Source organism: Vanellus vanellus (genome assembly GCF_965231255.1).
Source record: "Vanellus vanellus genome assembly, chromosome: 5".
Lineage (NCBI taxonomy): Eukaryota > Metazoa > Chordata > Aves > Charadriiformes > Charadriidae > Vanellus > Vanellus vanellus.
The window spans coordinates 48,967,696-48,982,385 of NC_138910.1; the positions used below are offsets into that span (position 1 = coordinate 48,967,696).

Sequence of the window (14,690 nt, forward strand, 5' to 3'; positions counted from 1 at the left end):
GCCTCCTCCGTGCTAGCGGCCGCCCCGGGCGCCGGTGCTATGAGCAAGGAGGAGAAGCGCCGGTTGGGGTAAGCGCCGCCGCGGCGGGCCGGGCCGGGAGTTGGGGAAACGGCGGCGGCGGCGCCGGGTCGCCCTCGGGGCCGCCGGAGCGCTGTGCGGCCGGGGCGGAGGCCGGCGGGATCCGCGCCGATCCCACCGCCCGTGGTGGCTTTGGGGTGCACCGGCGTCCCTTCGCCGCGTTGAGGTGGGGGGATCTGCACTATCTCCAGGGCTTGGGTTGGGCTTGGCGGGTGCGTGTGTGCCCCTTGCCCGGCAGTGCTACGGGAACGTTTCCCCTGTCGGTCGTGTCGTGTCTCGTCTCCCCCCCCCCCCCCCTCCCCCGAGAGTGTACGAGATGCGTGGCATCGGTCTCCCATCAGTGTTTGAGGCGTGTATGCCAGAGCCGGGCTGGTATTTCGGGTCGGGGGCCATGGCTATTCGGGGCAGGCAGCCCCTCATCGCATGTGCTGAGTGTGGGGTCAAACCCTTACGCCATACGCTTGGGAGCTTCAGTCTTGAAGATTGCAGCAAGTGGTTGTGGGTAATTATGGGGAAAATTGATCAAAGGTAAACCTAAATCCATAGTCAGTTGGTCTAATTATGGCTGTTGCCTCTGGAACACGTGAGGTTTTGGGAGTCATAAAAAAGGTAAATGTTTACATGTGTTCTTGCCTAGTTCCTGTATATGAGATAAACTACTTAGAGCCCCCATGCATGTACACGTAATAAGCTGATTCTTAATATGGTTTTGAGTCGAAGGATAAAAATAACAATATAGGTGGTAATGTATTGCACTGCATGGAGTAGGATTTTTTTAGACAAACGTGTAAATGAGCGTGTCATGATCTTAGTGTATTGCTGGGGCAGTTTCATCATCATCCTCTTCCCATCTACTGCTTACTTGCACAGAATAATGATACAAAAAGTCTGCTTGATAAACATGGTGGGGACTTATGGTTATTAACCATTAGATATAAGTTGATATTTAACTCTCATTTTTATGGTTACTGGGTTTTTCATCTTGGGTTCTCAGGGTACTTGGAAACATATGAAACATTATATACTCCTTCATGTAACACATAAGGAGGTTAACCTTCAATCAGTGATGGTTTTAAAATTTTTGCATTCGTAACTTGCACTCAGTGTATCATCTGATGCCCCAGGCATATACAAGTAATGTCTTGCCACGGTTTGTATCTGGGGGCTCCGAGCTGGGTCATTTATGAATAACAGCAGGTAATCTGTGTATTATTGACAAGATCATGTCAGTTGCAGAAATTCTTTCAGAAAATGCCCTGTAAATATAAGTTGCATGTAGAGAAATAAAAGTTTTGAAAAGCTTTCTGTATGCTACATCACTGAACAGCATTGTATGCTTCGTTCAGCTGCACCTGGCACATGTGTGGCAAACCCTGGGGTTTTGTCTGCTGCAGTGGATCCCAGAACGGCAAACTGGATGTAGTCTGTGAAGTACCTGAAAAAAGCAACATACTCTGCTCTTTTGATGCATTTGATGAGTTGAAATTACTTCTTAAATATGCAAGTCATTGAACTAAATCAATTACTTGGAATATAATTGTGGTGTTCTTGTCTCTTTTATGTTCAGTCTTAGCAGAGATTGTGAATTATGTTGATGGTAGCTTAGAAATTAGCATGCTTTTTTTTGCCTTGGAGGTCTTCTTGGTAGAACATTTAGGAACAATTGGAAGTAGTGCTGTCTTTCTTACTCTCTCTCTCTCTCAAAAAAAAAAAAGTATTATTTTATGTAGTAGCACTTCTCACCTTGACTGCTTTTCAAACGTGTAAAATAGTTGTGTCTACAAGGGTTTTCTTTAGTATTTGCTTGCCAAGACTTACAATGCAAGGAAGAGGTGTACCTCATAACTTATGGTCCTTTTCTGAATGACGGACAGGAATTTATGCCATGTCTGTTGGTTTTAGTATTGGTGATTACGAGCAGAACATAATTCTATTTGCTGTTTTTTGCTGAGCAGGGAATGTGTCCTATCTCCAGCTTTAATGTGTTGGTGACATCTACAGCTATTTAAGAGGAAACACGGGAGGTTTAAAGAGATGCCCCAAATACTTAATTTCATGTTAGGTGAAGAAATAGTCTTTTATTTCTGCAGTGAATGAAAGTAGCCAAATTAGGAAAAATTATTGTATTCTGTTCGAGTACGTTAGTAGAGAACCTCTTACTGATATTCAGGTATTATAGTGCAATACATCTTGCTGTTCTAACTTAGTGTGTTAAAGGCCATTGTGAGGCAGACCACTAATGCTTTTCTTTTTTCTTTTTTAGAAACCAAGTGCTAGAAATGTTTGATCATGCATATAGCAATTATATGGTAAGTAAAATAGCTCTTTGTTTAATTTTTTCAGAATTGTTATTGCTGACCTCAGAGAGAAAGCAGCCTACAGTACATGACATTCTAGAGAAATAGCAGGGAGGTAGGGATGAAAACAAAGCTAAAATAAATATGAACACCTGTATAGCCTTTAAAAAGAAATGAACAATCTTACTTGCAGGAAGAGCAGTGTCAGGAGGGTTATGATGACTTTCAGAATGGTAGCTAGGAATTGCTAGCAGTAGCTCTGTTAGTCTGTGCCTGAGCTTTCCTCAAACCAGTTTATCGCACATCAAACTATGAGCAGTTTTCATCTTTGGTAAACTATTTGCTTTGAAATTCAAGAGTCCTAAAAATGCTAGCAAAAGGAAGCTCAAGAAGAGCTGCCTGTAGTCATCAAATTCGGCAGAATACAACTTGATCTTATTTATTTCATGGGTAAAAATTATGTAAAATATTTCTTCTCATATGTTAGATGCGTTTTGGTAGCTCTTTTATAAACAAGCAGTGTTTGTAGAACGAAGTTGAACAAAAAGGGGATCTGGTCTCATATCTATGCATTATAGCCTCTTCTAAGTACATGACCGTCATATGACGGTGAGCCACCCTCACTATGGTTTCTCTTAATATGACTTGTGATTTTCTGTGCAGGTATCTTCATGTCTGGGTATGCGAGCCATTCTGTACTCTCATTAACCTTGAAAGACACTAGTTTAGCTTGCATATGTTTGAGAATAAAAAATTACTTAAAGTGGACTGACTTTCCTCAAGTGATACTTACTTTCAAATATACTATAAGTAATACACTGAGGAGAAACTGTAAATGTGAATAAGATAAATATAAAAGGTGCATTCTTAGTGAGTTTACGTTAACAATCTTTTTGTACGTTTTGTTGCAGAAACCTCTCTCTTTTAAATTGCACCAGTTCCTGGAGGACAAACCGCTGTCTCTTGACAGTATCTTGCCACATGTCCCAGTTTTTGTATTATGGTTTAACGCTTTAATATGTAATACAAGATTAAAAGCTTGTGAGTAACAAGTTTATACAGTACATGAGAGTTATAGAATTAATGGATAGATAGCCAAGCAAGATTATTTTTGAAGTGGGTATAGTTTTTATTTTTATCATTAGCTATTGCTTTTGACACCTTAACACTTAAACAAACATCAGGCTTTTTGGTGATAATTTGTTACTAGTTACTTGGGACCATGAAAAACACTTGGCTTGGGTTTCCCATGGCATTCTGAAGTATAAACTGTTATGTATTGGGCATAATTGGATAAAAAGTTACATGCTGGCAGAAAGGATCTGTGCTCCTACTGTTCATTGTGATAAATTGAGAACTGGTAGGTGTCTTGCTACATCTGAAGCAAGGAAGTTCTGGATGAAGGAGAAGAATGACTTCAGCTGTCCTGGAAACTTTGAAGCCAAAAGGATATTTACTTGCCACGTATGCTGGAATACTAAACAAACAGAGAAATATGACTTGTTTGTTTAAAGTTGAAGAAAAGATTAGGGTATCAGACTTGACTCTGATAGCAAGAGAACTGAGTATTTTTGCAGCTGCTTTTGAAACAGCCAGCTGAAAAGTTTTGATTTTCTGTTTCTATTAATATGCATTTTAGACTTGCGTAGCTAGAGGACTGAAAATTCATGTTTGCTTGCAAGGGGGAAACTGCCTTGTCTTTTTTTTTTTCTTTCACTTGTTAACAGGAGCTTTGAGTAAAAAGCGATTGATTGTTTGGGTTTTTTTTCAGTCCTTCAATAATATTTGTAATAATCGGGATTTTTTAATTCTTGCTTGTCAGAAAGAATATGTGAAAATGTCAGTCACTTGAGGCCAGTAGGTATTTCTTGGTTTACAGCACTAGCAGCAATGCATCTTTTTTCATTATTCAAGTCCTCTGCTGCCCAGAATTGACAGTCCTGACATTAGGAAGTATGATCATCTGTTCGATCAGAATGTGTAGAAGCTCCAGAGTATCTCTTGAGCTTCATTTGTATAATGTTTTCCAAAAGTATGTTTATTGTAACATTTGTGCCGTGTTTTATATTTAATGGCTCTTGCTACCTTCCTTTTTAGGTTACTTGAAATGGTAGAAGTTACAAGTTGGGAAATCACTTGACCAAGTAGTCTTTACTGCTCTAGACAGAGAATAAGTGAACTTTTATTTTTCAGAATGCTTCTAGTTTCCTATGATTTTGTAAGACTGAAAGTCCATTTTCTCCAGATTTTTTATCACCTTTTTTTCTCCCTGATTTAAGCCAGAGATCTTAGTTTTGACATTGCTTTTGTCATGTACTTCTTTAATCTGTTTTTCTGAATACTTTGCACAGATATTCAGAAACATCTGAGCCATATTAAAATGATCTAGATTCTGGCTTTTGGAAGTTGAACTTCAGGAGAACAAAGAGTCGTGCAAAGACCAAAGTACTTGGGAGGGTGGTAGACAGGGAAACAAAACATCAGTTTCAAAAGAAGTTGCTGTAAGAGCTATTTATTTATAGAAGAATGTTCCTTCTTTTCCTGTCTATTTCACATCTGAATATAGATTATTTTTTGTACCATATATTTGGAAAGACTTTGAATGTTTTTACTTGCAGTTTCAGTGTAGTAATTGAACTTTTTCATCCTGCTACATGTTAGTTCACTAAAAGCGGAATTGGAGAGCACAATACAGCAGCCGGTTTCCTGATGAAATCAAAACAGAAGCTCTATCCCAAATCACTTGTACTGGGCTTCTAATGGAGAGGCAGTTTCATGCACGTTTGTTGAAATTAGATGTATTTTAAATTCATCTTTCTTAATGTCAATGGCCACTCTGAAAATTTTTCAGTAAACCTCTCCTATTGCACAATGATGAATTTCAAATGTGTGTCCGTTTGACTTGATATCCCAATTTGGTGGTAGTTTAAACCTACAAAACTTGCCTTGACATGAGAGGAAGTAGGAACAGGCCTTTTATTCAGTGTGCTTGACTTAGGCAATGGTGCCACTCCTGTTATTTCTGCCTGACTGATGAGGAATAATATTACAATACAGCTTGCTTTGCAGAGTCTGTTTTCTAGAAATATGGAAAGTAACCATTGCTTTTCCAAAAAAATCTTGGAATGTCTTTCTCTTTAAAAAAAAAAAAAATTCTATTTGTAAAAGGCTCAGTCTTGGTAAGCTTTTTTGTGAATGTTATCTTTTGTTGTGATCTGCCAATTTATTATTTTACCTTCTAAGTTAGTTCTTTTACATGTCACTGATTGTGACCCCGAGTCACTTATGTTCATTTGGAAATGTTTCCAAAGTGACTTTAAAGTTTATTTCCCACTAATTTCTCCATGAAATATCAGCACTTAATAATGCCTGCATTAGTTTTAGGTTTTAAACTCATCTTTGAGATTATAACTTCTGCCTAAGAAACATTATAGGAAGTGTCATATGCACCTTGTTGCAGAAAGTACACAATTAACTATTCAAGTTAATTGGTGGGTTTTTTTTTTTGGATGTGCCATTAGTTGTTCCAGACTTCTCTGGGAGGTTAGAGAGAGAGAGAGTGCACAAGAAGGAGAAAGAGGTCCTATTACTCTGTTCACAGTTTAATCATTTCCAGCCACCCAGCTGGAAAGCAGCTTTGCAGAAAAGGACGTAGGGGTCTCGGTGGACACCAAGCTGACCACAAACCAGCAATGTGCCCTTGCGGCAGAGGTGGTTAGATTTATCCTGGGCTGCATTAGGCAAAACGTTACTACGAGGTTGAGGGAGGTGATCCTTCCCCTCTACTCAGCATTGGTGAGGCCACACCTGGAGTACTTTGTCCAGTTCTGGCCTCCCCAGTGCAAGAGAGATACAGACATACTGGACAGAGTCCAACAAAGGGCCACAAAGATGATAAAGAGACTAGAGCATCTTTCCTATGGGGAAAGGCTGAGAGAGCTGGGGCTGCTCAGCCTGGAGAAGAGAAGGCACAGGGAGATCTTACCAGTGTGCATAAGTACCTGAAGGAAGGCTGTAAAGAAGCGGAAACCAGACTCTTCTCAGCGGTGCCCAGTGACAGGACCAGAGGCAACAGGCAGAAACTGAAACACGGGAGGTTTCCTCTGAATATTAGGAAGAACTCTTTTACTGTGAATGTGACTGAGCACTGGCACAGATTACCCAGAGAAGTTGTGGAACCTCCTTCCTTGGAGGTATTCAAAAGTTGTCTGGACATGGTCCTGGGCAACTGGGTCTAGGTGGCCTGCTTGAGTAGAGGGTTGGATGAGATGACATCTAGCGATCACTCACCTCAAAGATTCTGTAATTCTGTGATTGTCATGCAGTTTTTCTGAAGTACAGCGTAATTGGGCTTCCTTTTAAAGAGCTCTGAGGATTTGCTGAAGTGGCTGTAACAGTTACAACTTACTTCCTTGTTTTGTTTCCCTACAGGAGCATGCGTATCCAGCTGATGAACTCATGCCTTTAACTTGTCGTGGACGAGTACGGGGTCAGGAACCAAGTCGAGGGGATGTGGATGATGCCTTGGGAAAGTTAGTGTTTGAAATGGTCACTGTGTCATGTAAACATCTAGGAATATAAGTACAATTTGCAGCCCATAAAACTTGTTTCTTCAGTTGATGTGTCCAGAAACTTACATTTGTTGAAAAAGATTCTATGGGTGCAGACAAATCCATAATTTGTCTCATAAGTTCCCTGATGGGAGTGGGGGAGAAGCAATTGGAAAGAAAGCTCTAATTGTGAACTTCTTGCAAGTTAGGCAGAAATACCTACTACTTTTATTATTTCCTCCCATGATGTTAACTGATGTGAAATTGTACCTTAACTGGAAAAAGAATTGACCGGTGAGTGAGATCCAAAGATAGGTGTGTTTTGTTTTTTTTTAAAAATTGTTCTCCAAGTATTTTTCATAGGAAAGCCTTCCAAATGTAAGCTGTCATTTATGGTATTAGTAAATTTGACTACTAAATAGGGGTTATAAAGGTTAATTATCAGCTGCACAAGCAGTAAACTGTTATCCATTTTGCTGGCCTTAAATTATATTTAAAATGCTTTTTAATTTTTTTTTAGTAGAAAGCTCTCTGAAAACATAATTAGACAAATGATTATGATGTGTGTGGCAGCCTGATGCCTTTGCCAAAGTATAAAACATTATATCAGACATGGAAATTCTTCATATTTTTCCTTTTAAGATAGCTTATAATACAAAATACTGATGCTTTGGCCAGCAAAATGTAGAATTAAGGACTGATTTTTCTCCATCTTAAATAGAACAGTCAAAGACTAAATTGTATTACTCTAAATGTGTTTGTAATTGATTTTTTTCACAAGGAATGTGACACAAGGAATGTATGTGTGTTCTTTGTGTTTATAGAGCAAATACTGATGCTTTTTTTAATTGGAATCACTGCTTAGTGTCGCTAAGCAGAATAGTTTTAATCAAAGCTGAAGTCCTTGTCTTAAATAGTACTTCTAATTCACTCTACGATATCGAGCATCATATTTTTTATGTACAAAAGCTTCTTAGTCTAGAGATTCCTATATAAGCCTGCTGCCTTGTAGTTATTGAGATATGACTGATGAGAAAGAAGTGTCAAGAAAATGTATTTTTAATCTTTGTCATGCATTCTTTTTAATAACCTTTTTTACATAGTAACATACTATCATTTGAGTAAAAATACCTTTCAGCCCCTTAGATGCAGTGAATAGTGTAAGTATTTATTATTTTTCTGTATACATGCTTTTTTCTGTTCCTAATAATCGGCTGTATCTATTATTTATCAGATTTCTTATATAATCTTTTTCTTGCTAGTTGGCTCATCAGTCATGTTCTATACAAGCCTTTGCAATCACAGAATGAGATGGCGAGATAGCTAGGTCAATTCTGTTTCCCTGGAGGCCTGGGGAATGTACTTGCACTCCAGCCTTCTCTATAGCTGTGCAATGCATAATCTCCCCCCTTTGTGTGGAAAAAGTTGTGTATATTTGTTACGCAGTTGTGTGTAGCCACTAGTTAATCTCTTTCTCCTGTAGAACAACACTCACAGAATGCCCTTATATCTTTACAAATTAAAGAAAATTATAATAAGTGACCACTTAATTAGAATTTTGATTATGCTTCACGCGTAGTCGCGTGTTGCCTACACAGTATAAAACATTGGGTACTTCCTTAAATTCTTAGTGCTTGTTCTTCAATAGGTAGTTGTAACTCTTTCCAGTTTTCAATTTTAATACCATCATAATCTGTAGATTTTTTTTTTATGTATGGTATGTGTTTCTTAACATAAGAGCAATTTTATCGGGTTAGGCTGAAAGTCCATTCAGTTTGGCATGCACTAGAATAGGCCTAGAGAAGAGTATATGAACAGGATAAGCCTTATTATGATATTCCTGTTTCAAACAGTATGGATATGACTTGGTGTTCTCTTTTTACAGAATAAGTGGTTATTTATTTTAAGCCTGCCACTTGCTAGTGCTGAAGGCACCAGGTGAAACTTACTGTGAGAAACTGAGTAGCAGATTCTCATTCACCACCTTCATGCCATATGCAATTTTAAAATCTTCATATAATAACACTTAAGCTTTTGCAGGCTGAAGAGCGCTAGCCTGTTCACTTATTCCTAGTACAGAAGCTGCTACGAACCTTCAGCTTCACCTTATTGCCCTTTATTGTACCTTTTCCTGTTCGTTGTATCCCACATAGAAGTTTCATAACAAAATAACAGCACTGCTAATTTTAAGACTGGGTTTGATTGCAACAAATTGCAGGTTTTTCTGAAGCAAGTAATTGGAACAGTTCCTGTGTAGGAGAAATTTAGTTTGGAATGATTTTTGATCTTCCTAAATTTTTTTATTATTACACTTAAGTCCACATTCTTAATTTTTTAAAAAAGAAAGAAAAAAGAGGTTGGAAAAAGACTTTTAACCATTCACTGGGCTTTTTAGTAGATTTGATTGGAGAATAGAAGTAAAAATTTAATTTACTTATAAGAGGTTTGAAAGCTTTGCACTAAATAAAAGTCTCTTTATAATCATAGCTTGTTTCAGTCAGCTCCTAATCTTGTCACAAACAAAGGGAAGAAACTTAGTAGGGTGTTTTGATATTAAACATATTGTGTACAACTAATTGTTTTCACATCTAGTGGTCTGTGAGAATTTAGTTTCTAATGGTATTGGTTACTATTAAAAGTATTTAATTTCTACACATACAGGTCTGTAGTAAATCTGTTTTAAATTTTATTTTTCATAGGTTTTCACTGACCTTGATTGATACCTTGGACACTCTTGTGGTAAGTTTGATCTATTGATAAACTTCAATAAAAGAAAAAAGTCTTCTGATGTTCAGACTTACTTTTCAATTTCCATTTTGTTAATTTATATATTAAAAATACTAGTCTTTCTTCACCTTTGATCTCTAGCCACCTGTTCAAAGTGGCTGTTGCTTGTAAGAACTTCCACGTGCTGCATTGATAGCGTATGGAGTTTGTTGCAAAAAGAATACTAGAAAGTTCCTTCACATTTCATTGATGATTTCTTACCTTGCTTTTCTTGGTCTCTAATTTAGCAAAAAATATGTGAGTTTGCTTCCTGTTATAGTCTGAAACAACATGCTGACTTATGGGTGAACGTCTCTTAATGCTTACTGAATTATTTATGTTTTTAAATTGTATGTACAGGTTTCATGGATGAATTTGTGTCCCCTTAAATATATTTTGAAAAAAAAGCAACCCCGGACATGTTTGCCAAGAAATGTTGCCAAACTTATGTTCCATCTCTTATTAAAAGACTCCAATCATTAATAAAATACTTTTTGTTAGATTTCAATCCCTTTGACATATTCTGTCATCATAAAATAGAGTTTGGAAATTAGGAATTTTCGGCCATTCACATCTCCAGGTAAACAGATCTAAAAAGTTTTGAAAATCCTTACTGCACTGATTTGGTGCGTGAATCATATAATGCTCTTTCTCTGACAGCTGCTCCTTTTTTATGATGAGCTGTGAGATGACCCTTGGCTCTTTTGAATCGGGACCACAAATGTCGAAAAAGTGGAGTCTGGAACTCCCAGTCTCTATCAGACACTCAAATGGATTATTGTAGTTTATTTATTGTTTTTGTGCTTTAGAGCAGGATTAACACTTATGGAATTTAAAGGCACTTATAATAACAAATTGGATAAGTCACAAGGATTCTTAAAGATTGATTGAACTAAAAGAAAGTCAGTGTGAAAGAAAATCTGTAGGAAATGCCTGAGCTGTTCTTCAGACACAAGAAGAAAACTGTTGGGAGGAGAAAGACTGCTAGGACAATTCACTGAACTTAGGATCTGGCTCCTTAGTCCATGGATAAGAGGCTTCTGTGAAATTGGAGGCATCGGAGCAGGCCAGTCTTCCACTCTGCCAGCTCAGCCTGCAGCCCACTGAGTCCCGTTGCACTACAGTCATGGCGTGGGAGTAGGGAAAGGATCAAAGAAATAAACCCCTGGGTAATACTTTAGGTATATTCTCAGTGACTTTATTCATTGTGTACAGCTTTTATTCTTTTTCATGTAGCTCATAAGAAAAGCACTAGTACTAATGTCTGTTTGCACTGTGTCAGGGTATGCCCCTGCAGGACCAGAATATCAATGTAAGGCATGTTAAATGCTTGCTTTCTTAATTCATTGCACTTGTTCTTCTGCACCTGAGTATGACTGTATTAGCTATGAACCTAAACACCTGGTTACATTTGTATTCCAGGTGTTAAATAAAACCAAAGAGTTTGAAGAGGCAGTGAAAAAAGTAATAAAGGATGTTAATTTAGATAACGACATAGTTGTATCTGTCTTTGAAACCAACATAAGAGTCCTTGGGTGAGTAACTTTAATGTTTTCAAAACTCTTAAAAATGTGATTTTCAGCTAAATGTCCTTAAGGCATACCTTTCTGTGCTATTTCACCTCATTTAAAGCAGTTGTGCCTTTGTCAGTTAGTATAGCTTGACACATGCCCTAAGAAAGGTTTTAAAATGATAGGCAGGAATTAATACAGTGGTACTGAATCAAGTTGGCCCCTGCCTAACTGCTGCAGGTGTAGCTTTTTTGCTTTTAAAAAATTGTGCATGCTGAGGTAGCAGTGTCTTTTCATAATGGAAACAGTCTTACAGATTACACTGTTCAATGCTTGATTTAACAGACAGAATATTTCAATAATTAGGGTAATAGATTATTTCAGGTTGGAAGGGACCTCTGGAGGTCTCTAGTCCAACTTGCTGCTCAAAGCAGGATCGGAGCAGGTTAATTTTAAGCTATTATGTGCATATTATAACTATATTGATGAGTCAGTGATTCAACTATAGTTTAAGACTGAGTCCTGAGCAATAAGAATTGCTTCCAAAATACTGACAGCTCACCTTGATTGTAATTGGGGTTGCATCTGCTCAGCATTTCTGAAAATTAGGATCATGTGAATGTAGCACAGTTACTTACATAGTCATCTAAATTGTAGAAATTGCTGCATTGCTGTTGAGAATAATATACCTATTAAATTGTGGATAATTTTTCTTGTGTTTAGAGGTCTCCTAGGTGGGCATTCAGTGGCAATTATGCTGAAAGAAAAAGGTGAATATATGCAGTGGTACAATGGTGAACTTCTGCACATGGCAAAGGAGCTAGGCTACAAGCTTTTACCTGCTTTTAACACCACTAGTGGTCTCCCTTATCCAAGAGTAAGTTCTGTGGTTTCTGCAACTCAGAATTACTTCTATAAGCAAAGTTTTTATTGTTTTGTTTTTATCTCAGTTTCTAAAATCACTTGTATATTTAAGTGTACAGAAAAATCTAAAGGTGATAAACTGCTCATACATGCTACCTAGTATTTAAAAATACAAGTTTAGGTTCTTTGAATCCCTGTGTTTCCAGCTCTAAAAACTCCAGTGGTGTTGTGGGTAAATAGTAACTGCAGAAATCCCATCTAATCACTGTCTACTGATTTCTTGCTCCCTGCTACTGTGGACACCACCAAATATCTGAGGAGAGTAATTTTTGTTTTGGTACATCTCTCTAAGACAGTGAAAGAGCAACTTGCAAGCACTTGCTTGTCAATTTAGCAATCTTCATGGTCTACATCCATCTTTCTAAGAGGGCAAAGGTACCTATAATCTAAAAATATTTACGTACTGTAAAAACTTTGATTAAATTCAAACAAAGCATGGTACATACTATTTGAATTACAGAAAACTACTTTCCATGTGTGTCATTCATTGAGTTTGTGAGATATGGCTTTGGTTGGAAACTTTCCCATAAATTAAAAATTTAGGCTTAGTAAATCAGCATTTTTCTAGTGAAAATGTCTAATTCAAAATTTTCAGGGTTTGACAAGCTTCTGCCTCAGCAGAAGCTGAGGGCCCTCTCCAGAATGCAGAAAGTTATGTTGTGCCTGGTACAAAAGTGGGTTCATCTAGCAGGTATTCTCTGGAGCCAGGAGCAGTGAGATATTTTCGAAGCGTAATTTCCATGAGCACTTGTGATGTTCTGAGTTTCTGGTTTGCTGGTAAATAAATTGCTAGAATTAGATTTTCAGGATGGTATTCTTTTATTCAAATGTCCAATGAACCAGGCAACAGGTAATGGGGTCAGTCCTTGTTTTGGAGGGTTGAGTATTTTGAGTACTTCTGGATAATTTTATGTGCATGCTTGAGTTGACAGTATGTGGTAAAGCAGTGCAAAACTAAAAGGGGTGTGTGTGATATTTTTTTTTCTTGCCTTCGGAAAAAGCATGGATAATATAGTTGCTCTACAGACCTATCACAGGAGTGTAAAGTCTTTCAGCTAATAAAAATAATTATAATCTCTACTTTTCTCTAGGTTAACTTAAAATTTGGTGTAAGACATCCAGAAGCACGAACAGGAACAGAAACTGATACCTGTACAGCTTGTGCAGGTACCTTGATCCTTGAGTTTGCAGCTTTAAGCCGATTCACAGGAACATCTATATTTGAGGTTTGCTTTCCATGATATCTTATTTTTTGGGATTAGGTATACATTAGTGTTCTGCTACATTTATGTAATTTTGTAAAAAAAAAAAAAAAAAAAAAAGTAAAAAATTGAGTTTATCAAATGGGTGCATATCTTAGCTGTTCTGCACAAAAAGTTTGGGGGTGTGTGTTCAGATTTGTTGTGTTTGTGGGCTTTTTTCTAAAAGTGTTAATTTGACCACTTAAAAAACACAGGAAGTAATTTTGTTTGAAAATAGTTATAGTAATACAGAAGTAAACAAGATAAATATATACTGAAGACTAGCTAAAGGACAATACTTGCATAGTTTTTAGGTAGAAGGATGAGGACTAGAAAGAAGAAATGTTACATGCTTGTTCCTTAAAATACAGCTTAAAAAAAAAAAAAGCAAAAGGAAAAAATTATACTTATAGTCCCACTGAAGTTGTGCAAGACCTGTCTAAGGATATATTGTCAGCAGGAAGCTAAATGAAAATGTTTGTGGGTATTTCTTTGATATGATACCGAAAAAAGCATGCTTTTTTCAGATTAGAATTTTTTTGAAATCTTCCAGCATGGCCCTAGTATTTCATTTAGTCTCATGGAAATGGGTGGAAGTGTAGCTGGGCCTGTGTTGAATGTTTCAGTAAAACTTGTCCCCCTAAAATCCCATGCATGTGTCTGGCAATTTAGAACCATTTTTGTTGGGTAGGTTGTGACCTTCAAGTTACTTTTTCTGTATGTGAAGAATGTCTATAACTTCTATACTAATGAAAAGGGGCTGCTGCTCCACATTGTGATTCTGAAAAGGTGCAGTGATTGTGATTGTAAGGCTGTTACATTTCTTGATTTTTTTTTTTTTTTTTTTTTTTTTTAATTAGGTTACACTGTCCTGTCTGTATGCACAATTGTAGAGTAGAAAACTTGTGCGGAAGGACTTGCTTAAGACCATACTGCTTATTGGCAAATAGTTGTGTAGACAAGCGCCATTGTTTCTAATCGGCAACAGAGTAACTATTTATATAAAATGTGACTGAACATCCTACTATTTAAGTGTAATGTAATGCTGAGTTTTATAATTGTTAGATATGAAACATCTTATTACTTCATAGTATCTTAATTTCAATAGACAAAAGAATAATATTCTCTGGTATCTGCGTTTCTCTACAATTTCCTTTAATGAGCATTTCTTGTTGTTTCAGGAATATGCACGGAAAGCACTTGATTTTATTTGGGAAAAGAGACAGCGCAGCAGCAATTTAGTGGGCGTTACTATTAATATTCACACTGGAGACTGGGTCCGCAAAGGTGTGTGGTATTCTGACTTGGAATCGGTGACCACGA

General features: G+C 37.4%; 1 protein-coding gene across 1 annotated transcript in view; it reads left to right on the forward strand.

The window, feature by feature from the left end:
* Positions 1–469: 469 nt before the first annotated feature.
* EDEM3 (ER degradation enhancing alpha-mannosidase like protein 3) overlaps positions 470–14,690 on the forward strand; it is a gene marked incomplete at its 5' end in the record, with an annotated part of 28,508 nt that continues 14,287 nt past the window's right edge. The window contains 8 exons of the mRNA XM_082484016.1: positions 470–606; positions 2,342–2,387; positions 6,807–6,907; positions 9,625–9,664; positions 11,114–11,226; positions 11,926–12,079; positions 13,218–13,352; positions 14,549–14,654. Coding sequence (XP_082340142.1) covers positions 470–606; positions 2,342–2,387; positions 6,807–6,907; positions 9,625–9,664; positions 11,114–11,226; positions 11,926–12,079; positions 13,218–13,352; positions 14,549–14,654 — 832 coding nt within the window. The remainder of the gene's footprint in view (positions 607–2,341; positions 2,388–6,806; positions 6,908–9,624; positions 9,665–11,113; positions 11,227–11,925; positions 12,080–13,217; positions 13,353–14,548; positions 14,655–14,690) is intronic.